Below are 26675 nucleotides of genomic sequence, written 5' to 3' on the forward strand. Positions count from 1 at the left end.
CAACCAGTTCAGGGTGTCCCCTGCCCACTGCCCGATGATTGCTGGGATGGGCTCCAGCACCCCTGCGACCCTACTGAGGATAAGCGGTGTAGCTAATGAGATGAAGAATAGAATTACTCTACGGTGCGGGGTAAGTAATCGCTAGTATTTGCTCCTGAAGGACTTGCTAGTTTTTGCCATGCAATATGTTTGTTTTTACCGTGATATATACCTTTGCTAGTGCATTCAAACAAAATCTAGCATGACATTCCCTAACCTAAGCTAGCGTAAGGGGTTAGGACCAGTGTTCCCTCTAAGCTGCGCGCGTGCTCGCACATTCTCAGCGCACAAGAAAATCTAACCAGCGCACAAAAATGAGGGCTCAAAATTACTTATTGAGAAGCGACTTAAGTCAAAGTTACAGTGCATGAAGGTAAAAATGCACGGGTTCCCCTGACGTTGTGTCCTAAATGAGGTATTTTGAAGTCGAGTAGAAGTAGAACGAAGTTGAGTAAAGTTAGTAGAGTTTGTCGAGAACCGGCTTCTTGGGCTCGGCTCACTAACAGGAACCGGCTCTTTCGGGTCCTAAACGGCTCTTCAGGTTGTTTTTGCTTCTTTAATCCCACCATCACCAAATATGATGTAAAATTATGCACAAAATGACTTAAAAGAAGGGGGGAATAGAACAAAAAAGAAAAAAATACCAAAATGAAAAAGTAGTGAGAAGCTGAGAAAAAAAGAAACAAAAGGAAGTGAAAAAAAGAAGGAAAAATTTAGAAAAAAGCCAGAAAAAAAAGGAAAAGAAAGAAACGTAGGAAAAAAGTAAATAGAGAACAAAAAGAAAAAAGTAACAGCTCGGACAAAATAAACACAATGAGACTTTTTTTTTAAAGGAATTTTTTTAAAAAGTAGGGAAAAAAACACAGAAAAAGAAGAAAAAGTTTGTGTTGCATTCAAATAATTTCCAATTATATCAAGTGAATCTTGTTGCCAACATTGTACTTCCACTGAAAAATGTGATTAAGTACAGTTTTGTATCTTACAACCGACTCAATAAGCCCCCAAAATTGTTAATATTATGCGACAAAATATATCAGGAAATAAAAAGAAATGGATATCTTGCGAAAGAATTGTAAGAACAAACGACGTTTGTAGGCCGTACAACCTTTGCAATCGTACATGAGTCAATTCATTCAAAAGAGGAAAATCATTTTACATTGCCGGAAACTCAGCAAAATATAACTTGATGTCAAGTTTTGGACATGCTTGCTAATTAATTATGTTGCCACACTTGGGATTATGGTTGCTCACTGTTGTTTCAAGCGTTGCTCACCGACTTTGTGTGAACGCTCAGACCCGTAAGGAAAATTACAGGGAATATTGGTTCCGGACGATCGTTTGTGAGTAGGGCAGCGTCTGTATACCTCCTTACCCAAAGAAAAATGGCGAAGTAAAACAATGAGACAGCAATTTGGCCTTTCTGCAACCCCAAAATGGAAACCATAACCCTGGATCACATTTCCAAAAGCAGCGTTTTAAAAAGAATCCAAAAGTGAAGGGACCATTACCAGACGTCTTCAAGGAACCACCATGCTCAAAACCTTTTCTCAAACATCTCAGATTGCCAAGATCGTTTATTGGTAACAATTAAAACAGTCTGTACAAAAGAGTCCATTTACATGATCGCAGTATTCCCCCCAAAAATGCTAGTATTGTGTGGCCTTCTGGCCATCAGCATTCTTCCATAACAGTAGGTGGCAGCATTTTTTTCAAATTTCCGCTCGGTGGCTAGTACAGGGAAATCATTTTGGCTTCTTTGATTTTCAGTTATTTCTTATGGGAAAAATCTGCTTGAAATACGGGGGGATCCTCGGTGCGAGCTAGGGGCCACTGTATGTGAGGATAAAGGGGAGACAGGGGACAAGACTGGCACCCAAATGACACATTTTTATTAGTCTAACTAGATTTACCATCTTATGTATTGTTGTAATTGTTGGGAATTAAATATTAAAATGTACCGTTTACCAAATTGTTCGAATTAGTTATCTGACTCCATTAACCAAACACAACCTACCTTTCTTGGAACAAGAAAAGCCGACATTTTCACACGAGGCAGATTTATTTTCATTAGCGATCTAACTAAGTGTAATCCATCGAAAATGGCCGAATAAGTGTCGTCGGAGTCTCTGGCAAGCCTTTTCGCTCTCGTTCTCCCGCTTCTCCTCTCGGCCCACGTCTTTCCGCAAGCTGGTGTTCCGGCTCCTCCCATGGGCGTGCCAACGAAGCCCCCTGGGCTCCACCATATCGGAGGAGAGCGCCGCGATGTCTGGACCAACCAAAGCAACCGAGAGCGTTTCTACGTCATCAGGGCCTTGTTTTCAAAACATCGCCTGCCATCCTCCGTCAGAGTCCTGTTATCAACAGAACTAGACTAAATATTCTGCATTCGGAACGGCGCGACTTGTCATTGAACTAAAGCCCAGTCAGTGAATATCTTGCATTAAACTCAATAAATGTAACTTGTATTCAATCGTATAAATTCCTTTATACTCAAATGTATAAAATACTTCATTATATTTTCACCATTTCATAAGCCTGATGCATGTTTCTTGCAGTTGGCCCACCCCTGTTAAAAACGTATAAAACACTGTATTGATGATTTAACCCTTATGTTGTGTTAGGGTCTCCAGAGACCCTTGTGTAATGTAATAACTGATGCATCTAAGGCACCATTAAATCAAATTTCAATGGGAATATATAGACAGGGTTGGGTAGGGTTACTTTAACTGGATTACTTTCAATTACTTTTGGATTACTCCAATACCAAATATGCTAATAAAAGACAAAAACTAAATATAAATAAAATGATGACTCACAACACGTGGTAAGCTTTCTCTCCTGACTTTGATCTCCGGCAAAACTAACATAAAACGTGACAGAAACAAAATGAAAATAAATCCAAACAGCTTGCCAACATAATTTTTGACGTTCCATGTATTCCGTTACTCCCCAAGCCTGCACAAAATTTAGTCATTTTATTCCTATTTAGTTTCTTTTGTCTTTTATTAGCATATTTGGTATTGGAGTAATCCAAAAGTAATTGAAAGTAATCCAGGCAAAGTAACCCTACCCAACCCTGTATATAGATGCATATGTTTGTATGTATTATTAACTATACTGAGCAATATTCCTTTCTTTGTGGTGGTTAGGACTGAGTTAAAATTGACTTGCTAACAAGGGTTAGTGGTACCAATTCCTAACACAACATGAGGGTTAAAAAAGTAAAAATGACATTAGAGCTTACACTTTTTAACATTTTTATATTTTGTTCATGGAATAAAGCAGGGGTCAGGAACCCTTTTTGACCCAAAGAGCCATAAAAGCAAAAAATGTTTTAAAAAGAAATTGAGAGAGCCACATTATTTGAAAAAACTGCCAAACACGTTCTTTGGACAAAAACTAATTCCTCAGCACATTTTATTTCACTGGGTGTCATTTGATGATTGAATCAAAGGTATGAAATTATAATAATGCCAAATCCTGCGTCCCAAATCAATGTAAATATGTCATTTATAATTTCTCTTCCACCTTCAGTTAAGAGTGTCGAGGCCATTTTTTCCATGAAATGTGTCCTTAATAACGGTTTCAAAACAATGTGCATGCAAAGTTCTTTTGTAAAAATGTCACAAATGACTGCAAACGATAAGCATATCCTCATATTCACTTTCGGTGTAGACTGCACTGAGCGAGAGAGAGAGAGAGAAGGAAGTGCCTTGCGCTGTGTGCAGGGATCCGCCCACCTGTACTGCTCACCCAATCAAATTTGTTTGCCAGCGTTTTTATTTATCAGTTTAAATGGTTTCTTACCGAACTTCTGCATTAAGTTGCTTCGGCTTTATACGGACCAAAATCGGGATGAAATCACTTGACTTTGGAACGCCACAGAGAGATGTGCAATACAGTGGAACCTGGGTTTCCGAAGGCCTCTCAGTTCGAACAAATTGGAGTCCGACCAAAAATGTCAAGAAATTCTAGCTTCGCTGTTCGGTCAAAAGATTGGAGTTCGAACGCCGGTAATGCGTGAGTGCGTACGCTAGGATGCAATGCTGAGCGGCGTACGGGTGTTTTAGCCTCTAATGATGCCTCCGAAGAAAGTCAGTGCAAGCAGCAAAGTTGCTACAGGTGAAAAAAGAAAAGTAGTGCGTACAACTATTGCATTTAAGAAAGAAATAATAGCACCACCGTCCACCTGCGCCTTCTGCTGACCACCACAAAGGTAAGAAATCCTATTCATAATTCTTTTCTTTATCCTTTTTTTTAATTTTTACACGTTCATGTTAGCGTAATCTTTCGTACGGAAGATTACGATAACGCGGACGTACGATTAGTCTGGGTTAGCTTTATGTTTACGTTGAACATTCAAGGTAAACATTAAGGGTGTTGGAACGGAGCCCCCTTTCCAATGAACCGCTCAGCACTTGTTGTGGAGACCCAGGTGCTAAATGACTTGTAAACTACCTGATTTTTTTATTTTTACACGTTCATGTTAGCGTAATCTTTCGTACGGAAGATTACGATAACGCGGACGTACGATTAGCCTGGGTTAGCTTTACGTTGAACATTCAAGGTAAACATTCAGGGTGTTGGAACGGATTAAAACGATTTACATTATTTTGAATGGGAAAAATGATTTCGGTGATCGAACAAATCGGTTTTCGAACAGGGTTCTGGAACGGATTATGGTCGAGAACCGAGGTTCCACTGTAGTTCCATTTGATTTCAGAGCCATACGTACTCATGAAAAGACCCATATATGGCTCCCGAGCCATAGGTTCCCTACCCCTGGAATAAAGTGTGCTTTGGCTCCAAAAAACAAAAAAGTGCTTCGTTGGAGCTAGATGAAGAGAAGCCCCGAGTCAGTCCGGCTTCAGCACCCTGTCAACTTTGACCGAAATCGGCAAATCCCTTCCCTGAAGCAAAGGGGTCGGACTGCAGGGGGAAGAAGTACTGCTGGGGCAGCAGGAAGCCGGCCCCCTGCGAGGACTGCTGGAGGGGCACGTTAGCATGCTGGAGCCCCCCCGTGTAGGGCGGCGGCAGGGGCGGGGGTAACGTCTGATGAGTCGGGGTGGAGACTGAAGCCGACACCAGGTGTTGCTGCTGCGGACCCCCGATGGAGAACCCGCGCAGGGAGCCTCCCCCCGCCGAGCTGGAGCTGGTGGTAGCCGTGCTGGACTGCCTGGACGGGGCCCGGAGGCCGGGCGGGGCCGCCGTGAGGATCATGGGAATGGTTTCTCCTTGGCAGCTGCGTAGAGAGAAGCGGATGGGCTGTTGCGCCGGCTGTTTGGGACGCAGGCAGGTGCAGCAGTAGACCGCAACCAGGGAGCCCACCACCACGAAGGCCACGAACATGCTACCCACCAGGAGAAAGGGCATGTAGACCGGTTCTGGGGACAAAGACCAGGAAACAAATTCATGTAAGGTTCACGTGTTGCGACGTTTTCTGAACTTGCCTCAACATTCGCTAAAGCACAGGTGTCAAACTGTCGGCCCGCGAGACAAAGCTGAGGGAAGCGCAAGAGAAAAACGAGCTGCAGGTTGAAATATGTCCACTTGATGTTGCCAAAGCCAGGTGCCTCTCACAAAGACACTGTACTTGAATTTCTTTCTTTCACTCTCTCTCTCGTCTCCGCTTTTTCTCTCACCTTCTATCTCTCTCTCTTTCACTCGCTCTGTCTCTCTTTTTCTTTCTTTGTTCCTCTTCTTCTCTTTCTCTATCTGTTTCTTTTTACCTTGTTTGGCTCTCCCTTCCTTTTTTTCCTTGTCTCTGTCTTTTCTCTCTCTCTTGCTTCAATCTCTTCTTTCTCCCCTTCTCTCTTTCTCTCTTTCTATTTGGATTTCTTTTTCTCTCTCTTTCTTTCCCCCTCTCTCACTAGTTCTCTTTTTATCTCTTTTGTTTAACATTCTCTCTTTCTCGCTCTCCTTTATCTCTCTCTCTTTCTCTTTCTTTGTCCCACCCTCTCTCTTGTTCTCTCCCTCTCTTTCTCTTATTTCTTTCTCTCTTTTTCTCCTCAATCTACTAGTCTTTCTTTCTTTCTCTTTTTCTTTCTTTTGTTGTTTCTTTTTTCTTTCTTTGTTTCTGTCTGTCTTTCTTTCTTTCTCTTCATCTTTTCTTTTCATTCTTCCTCTTTTCTCTCTTCCTTTCTTTCTTTCTCTTCATCTTTTCTTTTTGTTCTTCCTTTTTTCTTTCTGTCTTTCTTTCTGTCCATCTCTCCTTTTCATTCTTCCTACCTGAGAGAATGTTTGTCTTATCTTGTGGCCCCCGAGTTAAAACGAGTTTGACACCCATGCTCTAAAGCAGGGGTCTCCAACGTGGTGCCACCCGTTGTAGTGGGAGGGGTGATACTGGGGATTTTGGTATCGATTCGATCCAAGTAAATACGTGGTAGTATACATTAGGGATCGACTGAGTTTTTCAGGGCCGATGCTGATTATTAGTATTAAGAAGAGGTAGATAATGGATTTTTGGAGCCAATATTCTTTTGCTGTAAAGCTTTAGAATTGCGTTAGACATTTTTAATAGTGCAAAAAGAAACAAATATTTTTTTGTTATAAATTTAAAAAAAAAACTGAAACCTTTTACAATTACTAAATTGGAATGTTAACACAACTATGTGACTAATCTTTCACTTTAACCAAAAACTAGCAGTGCAGGAAGTAAAATTATGCTCAGCAGCAACTAGTATACAGGTACATAAAAAACTAAGTATCCCCCTGAAATAGCCTAAAACACTGAAATACAATGCAACCAACATTATTTAAATCAACTTAAAACACCAGATTGCGAGCTAATGTTATGATAAGAGCTCATCACTTCCACTTTAGCGTGATTTTAGTGCTCTCAATCACTAACAGACACGCTTGATTGACGTATTGATGTTATGATAAGAGCTAATTCATTTGGTTTCCACCAAAACTTACCTCTCTAAAACAACTTTTTACGCTATCTCTTAATCAAAGATACGCTTTTTTTCACAGACACGGACATGTTGGGACACGTTAGCTGAGCTGCTGCTCTCTCCTGCTTCAGTGGCTCTGCCGCCAGTCGCTTATCCAATCCAGAAAGAGAGAGAGAGGGGGGGGGGGCAGACTTATAGCAAGAAGAGAGAGAGAGAGAGAAAGAGAGAGGGGGACAGACATACTGTATAGTATAACAAGGAGTGAGAGAGAGTGAGAGAGAGAGAGAGACTCGACTGAATAATAAGTGGCTCTTAGAATGAAAAAAAAAGCTGATACCGATATCCATCAAATTTGCAAATGATGCTGCTGATAATCGGTCAACTAGATGAAGTCTTAAATTCTTCGCTATACAACAACTTATTTTTTAAAGAAACGTAATTAGTTACTTTCACTATAGAGTAACTTTTTTACTGACTCAGTTACTTTTTGGAAGAAGTAGCGAGTAACTATAAGTACTTGTTAAAAGTATCGTGCCCAACACTGGTGCTAACAAATAGCTAAACCGTACATGCCAAGCTTTTGACGTTAAAAAGCAATATATGATTTTGCGCCCTCTAGTTTTACACAAGACAACAACAACATGTGCTTGTTTAAAATCAGAAGTAACATTTTTGGACCAAAACTTTCATTATTTTTCTCTTTTATTTTTTATTTATTTTTCAAAAGGAAAATTTAAAAATGTAATGATATCTACTACTAATTACCATAAATTCCGGACTATAGAGCGCACCTGATTATAAGCCGCACCCACAACATTTTAAGGGGAAAACTGCTTTTATAATTACACAAGCCGCACCTGTATATAAGCCGCATGCGCCTACATTAAAACATGTAACACAATCACAAAAGTAACCCAAACCCGACTTTATGTCCCGCGATTGTAACTGAATAGAAAGTGCACAGTCCAAAAAACCACAGCCGCCTAAATGAACGGAAAATGATATCGGTACTTAAAATTTGATGCAGACCTGCAGAGTCCGGGTCCCGTTGAAAGTAATTCAAGGAAAAAAGGTCTATATTTCCAAAGGTAAGGGTGGGAAAAATATATATCCACTACTGTTCGCTGCGTCCACAAACACGTCTCACCTTTACTCCACTTCCCATCAGCCCCCGTTGTTTTCGACCCTTCTTTTTGATTCGCCCGTGGAAAACATATCAGAATAAGTCTTACAAAAATATACAGTTGCAAATACATATTATACATGGTTACACATATTTACAAAGAAAGACGGTACACCGAGAGAGTTTTCAAAGCTTTAATAATAACAATATAACTTTAATTCCAAACCGTGACCGTGACAGGTAGCAACACGCTACTAGCAACACGCTCGCAAAACAGTAAACGGGTCTGTTAAAAAAATATAACGTACTTTTAAAAATCACGGTAAACCGTCCTCATCTTCCTCCTTATAACTGACGCCATCAAAGTCGTCTTCCTCAGTGTCGGAAAGAAGATTTGTCATATAGACGTCGTCCCACGCTCCCGTATTCCAAAACATTTTCCAAAACACGCTAGCAACACGCTCGCAAAGTAAAGTTTACGTGCAATAGCTCTGTTTCCTTCCTTATCGGAATGCTCCATTGCTTTTAGCTTGAAAGCAGCGTCATGTGCCTTTCTTTTTGCAATTTGCATGATGAGGTTAAGTTTATGCTAATTTAATTTGTGCACAAGCTAAGAAGTTGCAGTCTTTCTCGGCGCATATATTCCACCGGTCTAAATCTTACCTTTTGTACTCGAGCGCCGCTTGCGGCTGTTAGAAAAATGACATAAATTGGCCGCATCACTGAATAAGCCGCAGGGTTGAACGTTTGGGAAAAAAGTAGCGGCTTATAGTCCGGTATTTACGGTACTAAAATAACCCTTGTTAAACATGGTGGAACATAGCACCTGAGTATTTTTACTGCCAGCCCAGGTATTTTTGTTGTTGTTGACACTATCAAAGATAGTGAATAGGTAAAAAATGATCTTCGTCTACAGCAGTGGTTCTCAAATCGTGGGGACTTTTTTTTCTTTCCCAGAATAAAGTGCAATTGCACCTCCACTACACTAGGGCGCACTGGCGTCCCCATTGACATAGTGTTTTGTGTTTACATTTAGCCTCCACCGAGTGCATTAAGCACAGACCCTCAAGTGACCCCAGGGTTGGGTAGGGTTACTTTAACTTGATTACTTTCAATTACTTTTAGATTACTCCAATACCAAATATGCTAATAAAGTAACCCTACCCAACCCTGAGTGACCCCATGTAAAAAATATTTAACACGGATGCGGAAACAGACGACGATTGAACGGGTAAAGAGATAGCAAAAGTTTGCTCCCGATAGCTAAGACGAGTAAGTCTGACGGAGCGTGTGTAGCACTTCACTGCCACCATGGAGGGAGACGTGGAAAGACCGATTTCTATGTTAAAAATGAAGAAGTCACTGCAAGACATTACAACTCAATCAGGCTGATAAAATACTTGATAAGATACATTTCAGCGAATATGATTTGGTAGGACAGAGGTGAGGTGTTACCACCAATATTTTGCAATCGTGTGGTCCCCTGTTCAGAGAGGATTTCTTCTTCCAAGGGGGGGGGCGTGTCATGGTTGCCATGGTGCCCAACTGGCCGCGCCCATGTGTGTCACGGTTGCCATGGTGCCCAATTGGCCCCGCCCGTGTGGCGCCAGCTGCGGCTCAATGAGAGATTGGATTTCTTTCTATATTAAACTCAGTGCTCTTTTGCTCCCTTTGTCAGCCCGTCAAAGGAACTTCTGCCCCACAAAACGTGGGTTCTGACTCGGTCCTGTTTTCCGGTTGATATTTCCAGTCCGGTGTTGTTCCCGTTTATTTTCGTCCTGTTTAATTCGAGTTCCAGTTTTGTTTCCGTCTGTTTTTGTCCTGTTTGTTATTTTCTCCAGTTTTTGTCCCTGTCTAGTTTATCCTGTTTATTTTCGATATCCTGATTCGTTATCTATCTTGTCTGTCCTGTCCTGTCCGGTATCAACCCCTTCTGTCCGGTATCAACTCGGGCAATTGGAATCGATCTCGTCGGTCTCTGGCTTCCCGTCTTTCCACGCCAGACCGGCTGCCTAACATGCATGACTCCCCATTTCCCGTAAAATAAAGGCTTGTGTGAGGACGTCACGCGTTTGGGTCCTGATCCTGTTCTGGTTCCTGACAGAGCATGACAGATATTGTTTGAGAAGCATTGGTTTATAGTTATAAATGGCAGTGACTCGTTGAATGGTGTTCGACATCTCTGTAAATGTCAGTAAAGAAGTTAAAAAACAAGCTAAATAATGTATTTTTATTTCGTTCGATGAACGTGTGTCATCCAAAATCCTTCCCTCGTTGGGTCCTAAAAATACGCCCGTTCATCCTGTACACCAAAAAAAAATAACTTTTGAAGTCAACTCACGATCTAGAAGTTATTTTTAAAAACATCTTCCGATATTTTTATCAGTCTGCCCATCCTTTTTTAACTCATTTATCTGAAAATACTCAGGAAAGCCCGGTGCTAAGCTGTCACACGTCAAACCGCCTAGCTAAAACATGCTACTACAAAGCTAGATCTTCTTCTATTGATTATATATAAATATATGAATTCTAGTTGATTAACATTTGCTGTAAAAAAATAATGAGTACTACAGTATCACTACGGAAGTTGAGGAACTAAAATGTATTAAGGACTATTCAAAAAGTTTAGATGGTTTAGCTAACATTTTAGCTTATGTTTTAGCTAACATAACAAGCTAGCAAGAAGCCTGTCAACAGTAAATTTCTAAGGGCAAGTAAAAAGCTTTAGAAAGCTAATTAGCAGATACTAGCTAACAACACAAGCGCTATGAGTACAAGTATTTTAAGAAAATATCACATTAGAAGAGTTCTCTTTAAAGGGACAGTGTATATTTATTAGCACACCTTAGTGGTAAAAATAAACAAATAACTGAAACCCCCCCCAAAAAAACAATTATATAACAATGAAAGCAACATTTATTTGAATTATGTTTGAGCTCATAAGAATAATATTTTTTCCAGCAGGAAACAATACGTACTCTTGTTTACTTAAAGGGGCAGTGGTTAAAAAAAAAGGTTTAAATAATGAGGAAAATATACATGACCTATCAAATAAACATTATAAACTCATAGGTCAAGAAATTGATTTGACATAGAATGAGCATCACCTAGAAGGGGCTAACAATTGTCGGCCATCTTGAAGCTATAAGAATTCGAAACCAAAGTAAAATGGTGTGAATTGAAGTCTCTGTAGTTTGTGTTCTCCCTTGTGATTTTTAGCACTCGTTTTCAGTTGCACAACACTGGGGGCCCCATGCAGCTCTTTGCCACTTTAGTGCAGGGGTCTCCAACATGGACAGTGAAGGGGGCCAGTGAACCTGTTCTTAAATCGTTCACAAGTGCTGGGTCATTGTGATTTTCTAGTAAAATGATTATTTCTTTAATTAGTTGACTGGATCTATCTAAGCCTCTTTTTAAAAAAATAATTTACCTGGTTATAACATAGTAACAACATAGTAATTACACGATTAGTTGTTATTTTAGAAATTCATATAAATAAATAAATTCCAGTTCATGGGCTTCATGGACAAAAAAAAAGTATTGATAATTATATTTAAGAAATTAATTTAAAAGAATAGAATCAGAATATATAAATGTAACAAACAAATGTATTTATTCATCTTTTTATTGATTTCTTTGACAGATAATACAACAAACTAAATGTATGTGTTTTTAGCAAAAGAGCAATTAATGTGTCGTTTTTTTAGCTAGCTCTTTGGCTACATTTTTTTGTTTTGTATCTAGCTGTCTTACCACCTTTTTAGCTATTTAGCAAGCTATTGAGCTAGCTTTTTACATTTCTTTCGCATGCGACCTAGCTAACATTTTGGCTATTTTTGCTAGTTATTAAGCTAAATTTTGGCCTCCTTTCTAGCTAGCGATCTAGCTTTCTTTAACTTTCAATTTGGCTATTAAGTTGCCTTTTTACTCTTTTCACTAACGTGCTAGTTTTTTAGTTTTTGTTTAGTTTTACCTATGTACCTTTCTCACTAGCTATCAAGCTGTTTTTTAGCTATTTAGCAAGCCATCTAGCAAGCTTTTTACATTTCTTTCGCATGCGACCTAGCTAATATTTTCGCTTTTTTTGCTAGTTATTAAGCAAAATGTTGGCCTCCTTACTAGCTAGCGATCTAGCTTTCTTTAACTTTCAATTTGGCTATTTAGTTGACTTTTTACTCTTTTCACTCGTTAGCTAACTCCCTTTTAGTTTTTGTTTAGTTTTACCTATGTACCCTTCTATCTAGCTATCAAGCTCTTTTTTTAGCTATTTAGCAAGCCATCTAGCTAAGTTGCTCATTTTTAAATATACTCGGTGCCACTTGCGCTAATTACTAACATAAAGTAGCTCCACGCTTGAAAAAGGTTGGAGACCCCTACCCTAGTGGCTCTCCGGCACTTTTTCAAAAATGTTTGATAACGGAAAATTATATAGTTTTTGTAGTGTTCTTATGAATATAGATATATAGCAGTATATATGCAGTATGTGTTGCCTTTCTTTTAAGGCTTATATTAAGGGAGAGTGTAAATTATTTAGTCCCCCCAAGTGGTACAAAAAAAAACTTTCATTCAGTAAAAAAAAGAGACAAATATACATAAACTATCATAACAATTTTAAGTTTTATTAAAAAAAAAAAAAAAAAAATCATGGGTCGAGAAATTTCTCCTATACACTGCCATCTAGTGGTCAGATATTACACACTGGGGCTTTAGATATTTACAGGGTTGGGTAGGGTTACTTTGCCTGGATTACTCTCAATTACTTTTGGATTACTCCAATACCAAATATGCTAACAAAAGACAAAAGAAACTAAATATGAATAAAATGATGACTCACAACACGTGGTAAGCTTTCTCTCCTGGCTTTGATTTTCGGCAAAACTAACATAAAATGCGACAGAAACGAAATGAAAATAAAACCAAACGGCTTGCCAACATCATTTTTGCCGTTCCATGTATTCCGTTACTCCCCAAGCCTGCACCAAATTTAGTAATTTTATTCATATTTAGTTTCTTTTGTCTTTTATTAGCATATTTGGTCTTGGAGTAATCCAAAAGTAATTGAAAGTAATCCAGTTAAAGTAACCCTACCCAACCCTGGATGTTTATATATTTTTTGCAGCGCCTAGCTTAGGGGTTTTTCAACATGTTGTGTTGCCAACCCCTGCACTACACAATACAGCTATATTTAGTAGTAAAAAAATACACACTGTGCCTTTAAGGTGAACATCTATTGATACATTTTGAATTAATTTAAAAATTTATAATTTTTAAAAATTGAAAACTTGTTTCCCCTCTGGGTCGAAGCGAGACATACATTGACCTCTTTCTCGGGGTTGGGTAGGGTTACTTTAACTGGATTACTTTCAATTACTTTGTTAGTTTTGCCGGAGATCAAAGAGATCAAAGCCAGGAGAGAAAGCTTACCACGTGTTGTGAGTCATCATTTTATTCATATTTAGTTTCTTTTGTCTTTTATTAGCATATTTGGTATTGGAGTAATCCAAAAGTAATTGAAAGTAATCCAGTTAAAGTAACCCTACCCAACCCTGCTCTTTCTTTTCAATGAACGTATTAGAAAAGTTCAATAACACAAACATCTCGTGTTGCACTCGACTAAGTGCGCCTACTCATTGGGGAGAAATGACAAGAGTGTTTATTTATTTTCTTTCGGATTTTCTGTTGAAACGGGAAATTGTATGAGCTCACGTTGGGGAAATTGGAAGCGGATAAAACCCTAAAGGGGTCCGCTGTGGACTTTGCACAAGGATTTCATGCACAGCCGTAAAATGGACGTTAAATAGTCGACAGTGCATTGAATGTATCGGATATGGAAAATATATTTAAAGGATAAATACATTCATTTAAGAAATACGAGTACAGTGGGACCTCGCTACTTCGCGGTCCCACGTTCGCGAGTTCAGAGCTTTGCGGGTCTAAAAAATAATTATAATAAAATAAAATAATTTTTAAAAATAATAATAATAATAATAATTATTATATATATATATATTGATAGGTTGGTCGTTTTGGTTGTAATATTTCTCAGAATTCACTGTGTGAATATAACTTGTTTTTGTATTCCTAAATATAAAAACAATCTTTCACACACACACACACACACACACACACACACATGAAGTAACGTTTCAATAATCAGTCTAATTGCATCTCTTGTACGTTTATCAGTCTTGTACTCTTTTATTTTGAAGTCGCATTTCAGGTGTATTTTTCTGTTTCCTGTGTGAATAAGGTGAGCTTCACACACGGAGGAGTCAGTTCTGCCGGGCATTTGCCTAGTATGGCCATCCGACAGTGCTCTCCCGCTTGGGAAATTTATTTACCTTAATGCTTGTTTTTATTTGATTAATTTTGCCAACATAGAGTTTGTATAAGTTTTAACTTTAACATATATTTATATATATATATATATATATATATATATATATATTGTTTCCCCTCTGTTTTTTTTTTTATTTTAAACATTTTTGAAGGGGCGTCGCTACTTCGCGGATTTTCACTTTTTGCGGGTGGTTTTAGTCCCCATGAACCGGGTCTAAAAAATAATAATAATAAAATAAAATATTTTTTTTAAAAATGAATAATAATAATAATTTTTGGTTTTTTTTAAAGCATTTTTGAAGGGGCGTCGCTACTTCGCGGATTTTCACTTTTTGCGGGTAGTTTTGGTCCCCATTAACCAGGTCTAAAAAATAATAATAAAAAAAATAAAATATATTTTTTTTAAATGAATAATAATAATGTATATATATTTTTAAGCATTTTTGAAGGGCTACTTCGCGGATTTTCACTTTTCGCGGGTGGTTTTGGTCCCCATTAACCGCGATAACCGAGGGATTACTGTATTGTATATTCTGCAAACATGTATTAGTTAATGACCAATAACGACTCATTCTGGGACTGTTTAACCAATCAGAATGCAGAACACAATCCATAAAGTAGCAAAAACCGCGTTATACAGTAGCAGGGGATCACTGTACCATTAATGTTAGCAGCTAGTTTAAGACAATTACTATTTAGAGCAGGGGTGTCAAACTCGTTTTAGCTGGGGGCCACAAATGCTATAAAAAAAATCTCACGGGGGGCCGGACGAGTAAGTTTAAGAGAAAGAGAGATGAAGAAAAAGAGAGCGAAAGAAACAGATAGGGAGAACAAGGGAGACAGAGTAACAGCAAGAGAAAAAGAGGGAGCAGAATAGAGATATGAATGGAGAAGAAGGGGGAAATGAATATAGAGAGAAAAGAAAGTGAAAAAAGAGGAAGATAAAAAGAATAAGAGAAGTGAAACGACAGAAAGAAAAAGAGTCAGCAGGAGAAAAAGAGACAAAGTGAGGTGAGAGAGAGAGAGAGAGAGAGAGAGAGAGGTCGAAAAGGGGAAAGAAAGAGGGTGACAAAGAAAGAGAAAAATAGAAAAAAAAGAATTAAAGTGTAAATTAGAGAGATCAAATAGAAAGAGAGCAAGACAGAGAAAAGACTTAGAGAGTGAGAGAGAAATAGAGAAAAGAGAAAGAGAGAGTGAACAGGAGAAAGAAAAAGAGGGAGAAATAAATAAAAAAAGAAGTGAGTCAGAGAGAAATGGAGAAATACTACCACAATTGTTTTGCAAGTGTTAACTGGCTTTGTTGACATCCAGTGGAAATATCTAAAACTACAGCTCATTTTCCTCTTGCACTTCTCTCAACGTTGTCTTGCGGGCAGGATTTAAACCATTGGTGGGCCTGATCTCACCCGCGGGCCGCCTATTTGACACCTGTGATTTAGGGTTTGTAAGTACATTGCTTTATTCCTAAACATATATCAGTCTTTTTTTAAACTAGACAATTGTTTCTGGATTTGAATTATAATTAAACAGGAAAAATATGGAAAAACATATTTATTGAATTGTTACTTGAAGGGACAGTGTGTAATATTTAGTGCCTCCTAGTGGTACAAACACTTTTATACAGTAACAGTGATTTGAATACTAGGCAAAAGTGCATGCACTATCCTACCAATGTTTCTTTTAATTAAAAGAATATCATTTCTTTTTCACCGTGGAATCCCTTCTAAGACCGGCGTCATATTTTTCCGGCATCTTGCTGCCACGCTTTGCAGTGTATCTCTGGCCCTCGCTTGTACCAGACAACACAGTGCCATCTAGTGGTCACATATAACACATTGGGGCTTTCATTAAGGACAGAATAGGCTTAAATATAATGAGGAATGGACCAGTTCGGTGGATTTGGGTTGGGTACCTGCCTTGGGACTAGGAAGTCGCAGGTTCAACCCCCGGGCGAGTCATACAAGCCCTCGCTTGTACCAGACAACACCGTGCCATCTAGTGGTCACATATTACACATTGGGGCTTTCAAGGACGGAATAGGCTTAAATATAATGAGAAATGGACCAGTTTGGTGGTTTTGGGGTTGGACGCCTGACCCAGGACTAGGAAGTCGCAGGTTCAACCCCAGGGCGAGTCATACAAGCCCTCGCTTGTACCATACAACACCGTGCCATCTAGTGGTCACATATAACACATTGGGGCTTTCATTAAGGACAGAATAGGCTTAAATATAATGAGGAATGGACCAGTTCGGTGGCTTTGGGGTTGGGCGCCCGCCCCGGGACTAGGAGGTCGCAGGTTCAACCCCTATGCGAGTCATACCTAAGGCTACCAGCTAGGCGTTCGAGATTAGGTCTTGAAATTGGGGGTGTTGGTCACATAATGACATATATATATATATATTGATAAATACATGACAAATCTTAGCTAAAATATATATTTTTTTAAATGTGAACGACGCAGCGTTGGGAATACCCTACTGCTTTGAAATGGTTCAGTCCATTCGATTCCTAGCCCCCTTCCAGCTCCCCCTTTAACTCTGCTAGCGTCACTTGCGGCATAGCGGCAGAGTCTGTGGAGGCTACAGTGTATTACAGTGAGAGTATGATATTACGGAAACCCGTCACTGCCATGATTCAATTCTTTAAAAAAAAAAAAAAAATCATTTGATAAAGACGGACTTTTAAAATGAAAAAGCAAAATATTTAATAAAATGTTCACATGAATACATCTTAAATGTTATAATCGCTTTAAGTAAAATGTAAAAAAAAACATATTTTAACCAGCCTAACATTCAAAAGCTGTGAACCTAAAATGGCCCCTGACTTCCTGTAACACTTTGAAAGTCTACAGGGATGCAAAAAACAACGAATGGAGCTGATCTCACCAAAAGTTTTATCGCGGATTTTATGTTAGCTATGGCGTTAGCATCAGGACTTCAGTTTTTAGAACTGAAATATGACTAATAGAATTTTTTCGGCATTAAAAAGTGTTGTGTTGTAAAATGTTGCAAAATGGTTCCCCTTAAAGCAGGGGTGAATTGGGTTTCCAATTTAGGCCAGGTCCTAGATATATATACAATTTCTCGCATTTAGATATATATACATTCAGATATTTAAATGGTATATATCTTTTTTTATTTGTTTATATTTCGATTTAGTGTCATCAAATTGGTTTTGAAACACTCACATTTAAAGCAAAATAATATTGGGTCCCTGTTTTGAGCACTAATTGAGACATTTAGTTTTGTAGTACTACTGTAGTTGTGTTTTGGAGTGTTTTTGGTAGTATTTCCAGAGTAGGATTTTTGTACTTTTTCCCAAAATGGTTGTTTTTGTAGTACTTATTTAGTATTTTTAGTACTATTGTAGTTGAATTTTTGGAGTGTTTTGTAGTATTTCCAGAGTACGATTTTTGTACTTTTTCCGTAATGGTTGTTTTTGTAGTATTTCTTTAGTATTTTTTAGTACTACTGTAGTTGTATTTTTGGAGTATTTCAAGAGTAGTATTTTTGTACTTTTTCCGTAATGGTTGTTTTTGTAGTATTTCTTTAGTATTTTTAGTACTACTGAAGTTGTATTTTTGGAGTGTTTTGTAGTATTTCCAGGGTAGGATTTTTGTACGTTTTCCCGTAATGGTTGTTTTTGTAGTATTTCTTTAGTATTTTTTGAACTACTGTAGTTGTATTTTTGGAGTGTTTTTTTTAGTATTTCCAGAGTAGGATTTTTGTACTTTTTCCCAAAATGGTTGTTTTTGTAGTACTTGTTTAGTATTTTTAGTACTACTGTAGTTGTATTTTTTGGAGTGTTTTGTAGTATTTCCAGGGTACGATTTTTGTACTTTTCCCGTAATAGTTGTTTTTGTAGCATTTCTTTAGTATTTTTTAGTACTACAGTACTGTAGTTGTATTTTTGGAGTATTTCAAGAGTGGGATTTTTGTACTTTTCCTGTATTGGTTGTTTTTGTAGTATTTCTTTAGTATATTTAAGTGCTACTGGAGCTGTATTTTTGGAGTGTTCTTGTAGTATTTCCAGAGTAGGATTTTTGTACTTTTTCCCAGAATGGTTGTTTTTGTAGTATTTCTTTAGTATTTTTTTGTACTACTGGAGTTGTATTTTTTGGAGTGTTTTTGTAGTATTTCCAGAGTAGGATTTTTGTACTTTTTCCCGAAATGTTTGTTTTTGTAGTACTTATTTAGTATTTTTAGTACTACTGAAGTTGAATTTTTTTTGAGTTTTTTGTAGTATTTCCAGGGTACGATTTTTGTACTTTTCCCGTAATAGTTGTTTTTGTAGCATTTCTTTAGTATTTTTTAGTACTACAGGACTGTAATTGTATTTTTGGAGTATTTCAAGAGTGGGATTTTTGTACTTTTCCTGTATTGGTTGTTTTTGTAGTATTTCTTTAGTATATTTAAGTGCTACTGTAGCTGTATTTTTGGAGTGTTCTTGTAGTATTTACAGAGTAGGATTTTTTTACTTTTTCCCAAAATGGTTGTTTTTGTAGTATTTCTTTAGTATTTTTTGAACTACTGTAGTTGTATTTTTGGAGTGTTTTGTAGTATTTCCAGGGTAGGATTTTTGTACGTTTTCCCGTAATGGTTGTTTTTGTAGTATTTCTTTAGTATTTTTTGAACTACTGTAGTTGTATTTTTGGAGTGTTTTTTTTAGTATTTCCAGAGTAGGATTTTTGTACTTTTTCCCGAAATGTTTGTTTTTGTAGTACTTATTTAGTATTTTTAGTACTACTGAAGTTGAATTTTTTTGGAGTGTTTTGTAGTATTTCCAGGGTACGATTTTTGTACTTTTCCCGTAATAGTTGTTTTTGTAGCATTTCTTTAGTATTTTTTAGTACTACAGGACTGTAATTGTATTTTTGGAGTATTTCAAGAGTGGGATTTTTGTACTTTTCCCGTATTGGTTGTTTTTGTAGTATTTCTTTAGTATATTTAAGTGCTACTGTAGCTGTATTTTTGGAGTGTTCTTGTAGTATTTACAGAGTGGGATTTTTTTACTTTTTCCCAAAATGGTTGTTTTTGTAGTACTTATTTAGTATTTTTAGTACTACTGTAGTTGAATTTTTTTGGAGTGTTTTGTAGTATTTCCAGGGTACGATTTTTGTACTTTTCCCGTAATAGTTGTTTTTGTAGCATTTTTTTTTTAGTATTTTTAGTACTACAGTACTGTAGTTGTATTTTTGGAGTATTTCAAGAGTGGAATTTTTGTACTTTTCCTGTATTGGTTGTTTTTGTAGTATTTCTTTAGTATATTTAAGTGCTACTGTAGCTGTATTTTTGGAGTGTTGTTGTAGTATTTCCAGAGTAGGATTTTTGTACTTTTTCCCGGAATGGTTGTTTTTGTAGTATTTCTTTGGTATTTTTTTTTTACTACTGTAGTTGTATTTTTTGGACCGTTTTTGTAGTATTTCCAGAGTAGGATTTTTGTACTTTTTCCCAAAATGTTTGTTTTTGTAGTACTTATTTAGTATTTTTAGTACTACTATAGTTGTATTTTTGGAGTTTTTTGTAGTATTTCCAGGGTAGGATTTTTGTACTTTTTCCCAAAATGGTTGTTTTTGTAGTACTTATTTAGTATTTTTAGTACTACTGTAGTTGAATTTTTTTGGAGTGTTTTGTAGTATTTCCAGGGTACGATTTTTGTACTTTTCTCGTAATAGTTGTTTTTGTAGCATTCCTTTAGTATTTTTAGTACTACAGTACTGTAGTTGTATTTTTGGAGTATTTCAAGAGTGGGATTTTTGTACTTTTCCTGTATTGGTTGTTTTTGTAGTATTTCTTTAGTATATTTAAGTGCTACTGTAGCTGTATTTTTGGAGTGTTCTTGTAGTATTTCCAGAGTAGGATTTTTGTACTTTTTGCCGGAATGGTTGTTTTTGTAGTATTTCTTTGGTATTTTTTTTGTACTACTGTAGTTGTATTTTTTGGACCGTTTTTGTAGTATTTCCAGAGTAGGATTTTTGTACTTTTTCCCGAAATGTTTGTTTTTGTAGTACTTATTTAGTATTTTTAGTACTACTGTAGTTGTATTTTTGGAGTTTTTTGTAGTATTTCCAGGGTAGGATTTTTGTACTTTTTCCCAAAATGGTTGTTTTTGTCGTACTTATTTAGTATTTTTAATACTACTGTAGTTGAATTTTTTTGGAGTGTTTTGTAGTATTTCCAGGGTACGATTTTTGTACTTTTCCCGTAATAGTTGTTTTTGTAGCATTTCTTTAGTATTTTTAGTACTACAGTACTGTAGTTGTATTTTTGGAGTATTTCAAGAGTGGGATTTTTGTACTTTTCCTGTATTGGTTGTTTTTGTAGCATTTCTTTAGTATTTTTAGTACTACTGTAGTTGTATTTATGGAGTGTTTTTGTAGTATTTCCAGAGTAGGATTTTTGTACTTTTTCCCGAAATGTTTGTTTTTGTAGTACTTATTTAATATTTTTAGTACTACTGTCGTTGTATTTTTGGAGTGTTTTGTAGTATTTCCAGGGTAGGATTTATGTACTTTTTCCTGTAATAGTTGTTTTTGTAGCATTTCTTTAGTATTTTTAGAACTACTGTAGTTTTATTTATGGAGTGTTTTTGTAGTATTTCCAGGGTAGGATTTTTGTACTTTTTCTGTAATGGTTTGTTTTTGTAGTTTTTCTTAAGTATATTTTCGTACTACTGTAGGTGTATTTTTGGAGTGTTTTTGTAGTATTTCCAGTGTAGGATTTTTGTACTTATTCCTGTAATGGTTGTTTCTGTAGTATTTTTTTTTAGTATTTTTAGTACTACTGCAGTTGTATTTTTGGAGTGTTTTTGTAGTTTTTCAGTAGTATTTCTTTAGTAGTATTTTGGTAATAGTATTGCTGTATTTGTTTTATTTTCAGAATTAAAGCGAATATATATATATATATATATATATATATATATATATATATATATATATATATATATTCTGTTTTTAAGCATTAAATAAGTTTGTAAGTAATATTCTCAGAGCTACTGCCTTTATTTGTGTATAAAAAATACTACAGAAACATCCATAAAAATGACTCACAACACGTGGTAAGCTTTCTCTCCTGGCTTTGATCTCTTTGATCTCCGGCAAAACTAACATCAAATGCAACAGGAACAAAATGAAAATAAATCCAAACAGCTTGCCAACATCATTTTTGCACAAAATTTAATCATTTTATTCATATTTAGTTTCTTTTGTCTTTTATTAGCATATTTGGTATTGGAGTAATCCAAAAGTAATTGAAAGTAATTCAGTTAAAGTAACCCTACCCAACCCTGACAGAAGAGTACTATAATCTTTACAAGAGAAATACTGAAAATAACTAAAAAGTATCCATCCATCCATCCATTGTCTTCCGCTTATCCGAGGTCGGGTCGCGGGGGCAGCAGCGTTAAAAGGGAAGCCCAGACGTCCCTATCCCCAGCCACTTCCTCCAGCTCATCCGACGGGACCCCGAGGCGTTCCCAAGCCAGCCGAGAGACATAGTCTCTCCAACGTGTCCTGGGCCGCCCCCGGGGCCTCCTGCCGGTGGGACATGCCCGGAACACCTCCCGAGGGAGGCGTCCAGGAGGCATCCTTATTAGATGCCCGAGCCACCTCAACTGGCTCCTCTCAACGCGGAGGAGCAGTGGCTCTACTCCGAGTCCCTCCCGGATGACTGAGCTTCTCACCCTATCTCTAAGGGAGAACCCAGCCACCCTGCGGAGGAAACTCATTTCGGCCGCTTGTATCCGGGATCGAGTTCTTTCGGTCATGACCCAAAGTTCATGACCATAGGTGAGGGTAGGAACGTAGATGGACTGGTAGATCGAGAGCTTTGCCTTTCGGCTCAGCTCCCTCTTCACCACGACAGACCGGTACAGGGTCCGAATGACGGCAGACGCTGCACCGACCCGTCTGTCGATCTCCCGTTCCATCCTACCCTCACTCGTGAACAAGACCCCAAGATACTTGAACTCCTCCACTTGGGGCAAGACCTCCTCCCCGACACGGAGGGAGCATACCACCCTTTTCCGACTGAGAACCATGGCCTCGGACTTGGAGGTGCTGATCCCCATCCCGGCCGCTTCACACTCGGTTGCGAATCGCTCCAGCGAGAGCTGAAGATCACGGGCTGAGGAAGCCAACAGCACCACGTCATCTGCAAAAAGCAGTGACGCAATGCTGAGGCCCCCAAACCGGACTCCATCCCCGCCAAGGCTGCGCCTAGAAATTCTGTCCATAAAAGTTATGAACAGAATCGGTGACAAAGGGCAGCCCTGGCGGAGCCCAACCCTCACCGGGAACGAATCCGACTTATTGCCGGCAATGCGGACCAGACTCTGGCACCGGGCATACAGGGACCGCACAGCCCGGATAAGACTGTGCGGTACCCCATACTCCCGAAGCACCCCCCACAGGGCCTCCCGAGGAACACGGTCGAATGCCTTCTCCAAGTCCACAAAACACATGTAGACCGGACAGGCAAATTCCCATGCACCCTCAAAGACCCTGAAGAGTGTATAGAGCTGGTCCAGTGTTCCACGGCCAGGACGAAAACCACACTGTTCCTCCTGAATCCGAGATTCGACTTCCTGGCGGACCCTCCTCTCCAGTACCCCTGAATAGACCTTACCAGGGAGGCTGAGAAGTGTGATTCCCCTGTAGTTGGAACACACTCTCCGGTCCCCCTTCTTAAAGACGGGAACCACCACCCCAGTCTGCCAGTCCAGAGGCACTGTCCCCGATGTCCACGCGATGTTGCAGAGGCGCGTCAACCATGACACGCCCACAACATCCAGAGCCTTAATGAAGTCTGGGCGGATCTCATCGACCCCCGGGGCCCTGCCACCGAGGAGTTTTTTGACAACCTCGGTGACTTCAACCCCAGTGATACAAGAGCCCAACCCAGAGTCCTCAGGCTCTGCTTCCCCAGAGGAAGACGTGCCGGTGGAATTGAGGAGGTCTTCGAAGTACTCCGCCCACCGATTCACAACGTCCCGGGTCGAGGTCAGCAGCGCCCCATCGGCACTATACACAGTGTCGATGGCACACCGCTTCCTCCCCCTAAGACGTCGGATGGTGGACCAGAATTTCCTCGAAGCCGTTCGGAAGTCGGCTTCCATGGCCTCGCCAAACTCCTCCCATGCCCGAGTTTTTGCCTCGGCAACCGCCAAAGCCGCATTCCGCTTGGCCAGCCGATACCTGCCAGCTGCTTCCAGAGTCCCACAGGTCAGGAAGGCCCGATAAGACTCCTTCTTCAGCTTGACGGCATCCCTCACCGCCGGTGACCACCAACGGGTCTGAGGGTTGCCACCGCGGCAGGCACCGACTACCTTGCGGCCACAGCTCCGATCAGCCGCCTCGACAATGGAGGCGCGGAACATGGTCCACTCGGACTCAATGTCCCCCGCCTCCCTCGGGACATGGGCGAAGTTCTGCCGGAGGTGTGAATTGAAACTTCTTCTGACAGGAGATTCTGCCAGCCGTTCCCAACAGACCCTCACAACACGCTTGGGTCTGCCGGGTCGGGCCGGCATCTTCCCCCACCATCGAAGCCAACTCACCACCAGGTGGTGATCAGTTGACAGCTCCGCCCCTCTCTTCACCCGAGTGTCCAGAACATGCGGCCGCAGGTCCGACGAAACGATGACAAAGTCGATCATCGAACTACGGCCTAGGGTGTCCTGGTGCCAAGTGCACATATGGACACCCTTATGTCTGAAAATGGTGTTCATTATGGACAGACCATGACGAGCACAGAAGTCCAATAACGAAACACCACTCGGGTTCAGGTCAGGGGGGCCGTTCTTCCCAATCACGCCCTTCCAGGTCTCACTGTCATTGCCCACGTGAGCGTTGAAGTCTCCCAGCAGTACGAGGGAGTCCCCAGGGGGCGCGCTCTCAAGCACACCCTCTAAGGACCCCAAGAAGGTTGGGTACTCCGAACTGCTATTTGGTGCATAAGCACAAACAACAGTCAGGACCCGTCCCCCCACCCGAAGGCGGAGGGAGGCTACCCTCTCGTCTACCGGGGTGAACCCCAACGTACAGGCGCCGAGCCGTGGAGCAATTAATATGCCCACACCGGCTCTGCGCCTCTCACCACGGGCAACTCCAGAGTGGAAGAGAGTCCAACCCCTCTCGAGAGGACTGGTACCAGAGCCCAAGCCGTGCGTAGAGGTGAGTCCGACTATATCTAGTCGGAATTTCTCAACCTCACGCACCAACTCGGGCTCCTTCCCTGCCAGAGAGGTAACGTTCCATGTCCCAAAAGCCAGTTTCTGTAGCCGGGGATCGTCGCGCCAAGGACCCCTCCCTTGGCTGCTACCCAGCTCTCTGCGCACCCGACCCCTTTGGCCCCTCCTACAGGTGGTGAGCCCATGGGAAGAGGGTCCCACGTCGTCCCTTCGGGCTGTGCCCGGCCGGCCCCCGTGGGTAAGGGTCCGGCCACCAGGCGCTCGCCAGCGGACCCCACCTCCAGGCCTGGCTCCAGAAGGGGGCCCCGGTAACCCGCGTCCGGGCGAGGGAAATCGAGGACCAAAGTTTATAACTAAAAAGTAGTAAAACATAATTCTAAAAAGTAATGCAAAGTCATAAAATACTTAAAGACATAATAATAATACAACAAGTCACGAAAAAAGTGTGAAAATTTACAAAAAGTACAAAATTGTATGAAAAAGTACGGTAAGAACAAAAAAAAAAGTGCAACAAAAATACTGAAAAGTACTCAAAAGAAAAAAGAAGTAGTAACAAGTACCAAAAAGCACAAACATGAAGTAACAAGCTTGGAAAAGTGCTACAAAAAGTACTAAAAGTTAATGAAATGTACAAAACTGTATCAAAATAAGGACAGAAAAGTAGAAACAAGTACAAAAAAAGCACAGCAAATAAATGAAAAGTAGTACTGACGAGTAGTGAAAAAGACTAATAAGTATGGATGATAGTTGACTGAAAGGGATTGAATCCGGCCCGCGAGACAACACTCAGAGAAGCGCAAGAGAAAAATAAAATATATGTCAACTTGATGTTGGCAAAGAAAGGTGCCTCGAACAAAGACACTGTACTTGTATTTCTTTTTTCTCTCTTTTCCACCCCTTTTCTCCCACTCTCTGTCTTTCACTGTGTGTCTCTTTTTCTCCTCCTTTGTTGCTCTTTGTCTCTTTCTCTCTCTGTGTCTTTTTAACTTCTTTTGTTCTAACTTCCTTTTCTCTCTTCCTACTTTTCGCACTTTCTTTTCTCTCCTTCTGTCTTTCTATTTCTCTTTGGATTTCTTTCTTCCGCTCCCTTTCTTTCCCCTTCTCTCACGACTTGTTTTTTTTCTCTTGTTTCTCACACTCTCTTTGTACCACCCTCTCTTCTTTTCCCTCCCTCTTTCTCTTATTTCTTTATCTCTCTTTTTCTTTCTCTTTTATCTACTAGTCCGGCCCCCGACAGAATGTTTGTTCTATCGTGTGGCCCCCGAGTTCAAATGAGTTTGACACTCCTGGTTAAAAGACATCCTCCCTCGCTTGCCAACATCATTTTTGCCGTTCCATGTATTCCGTTACTCCCCGAGCCTGCACAAAATTTTGTAATTTTATTCCTTTTTAGTTTATTTTGTCTTTTATTAGCATATTTGGTATTGGAGTAATCCAAAAGTAATTGAAAGTAATCCAGTTAAAGTAACCCTACCCAACCCTGATCACTAATAAACACTGTATGCATTTCCAATTTTATCCACCAATAGTTTGGACCGGGTTATAAGCCGCACTTTCACATGTCCGGGCAATTTGTGTTTTTTAAGAGCGCCTTATAGAAAAGATATAGACGTGATACGTACGCGCAGCATACTCGGTGTCCTCGGCGGCCGGCCGGTCGTTGGTGCATCCGTCCTGCTCCAAGCGCGCATCCGCGGCGGCGCAGCAGTAACGCAGCGCGCAAGAACCGCAGCACACGGTCGCGGAGGCCGTGTCGAAGTCCTCCGGACACTGGAAACCCTCGTGATAGTTGCCACTAGTGTCCAGCCAGCCGTGGCAATATTCCCCCTGCGCGTCCGAGATCCGCAGAATCCACGTCAGGTATCCGAGCAGGACGCAGCCCAGCAGGCGCACCATCCCGGCGAGGGGGGCGAGGAGGGCGGGCTTCTAAAGGGACACAAAGTTTTCATGGAGTCATTTTGGTCCGAAGAATGCCGAGGGTCCCGGGTTTATCCAACGGGCGTGTGAGGGAAAGTTCCGGGGAGTTCGGTTGTGGGCGCTCGCTTCTTCATCTCGCGGAGCTCCGCAGCCGACTGAGCTCCACTGGAG

General features: G+C 40.0%; 1 protein-coding gene across 1 annotated transcript; it reads right to left on the reverse strand.

Moving 5' to 3' along the window:
• Positions 1–1290: 1290 nt before the first annotated feature.
• On the reverse strand, positions 1291–26675 carry shisa3 (shisa family member 3). Its single transcript, XM_088343548.1, has 2 exons — positions 26210–26675; positions 1291–5423 (listed from the first exon to the last, which is right to left on the reverse strand). The coding sequence occupies exons 1-2, from the start codon at positions 26481–26483 to the stop codon at positions 4918–4920; spliced, it is 780 nt and encodes a 259-aa protein (XP_088199674.1). The 5' UTR covers positions 26484–26675; the 3' UTR covers positions 1291–4917.

The sequence above is a fragment of the Urocampus carinirostris genome, chromosome 9 (assembly GCF_059441175.1).
Source record: "Urocampus carinirostris isolate Australia breed hairy pipefish chromosome 9, RoL_Ucar_1.0, whole genome shotgun sequence".
Taxonomy (NCBI): Eukaryota; Metazoa; Chordata; class Actinopteri; order Syngnathiformes; family Syngnathidae; genus Urocampus; species Urocampus carinirostris.

Bases quoted from the DNA above. Each gene is read 5' to 3' on its own strand.
- shisa3 (XM_088343548.1), bottom strand. From the start codon at position 26,483: ATGGTGCGCCTGCTGGGCTGCGTCCTGCTCGGATACCTGACGTGGATT. The intron at 5,424-26,209 runs GTACGTATCACG...CTTTGTCCCCAG, and splicing joins GGACACCGAGTATGCTGCGC to AACCGGTCTACATGCCCTTT.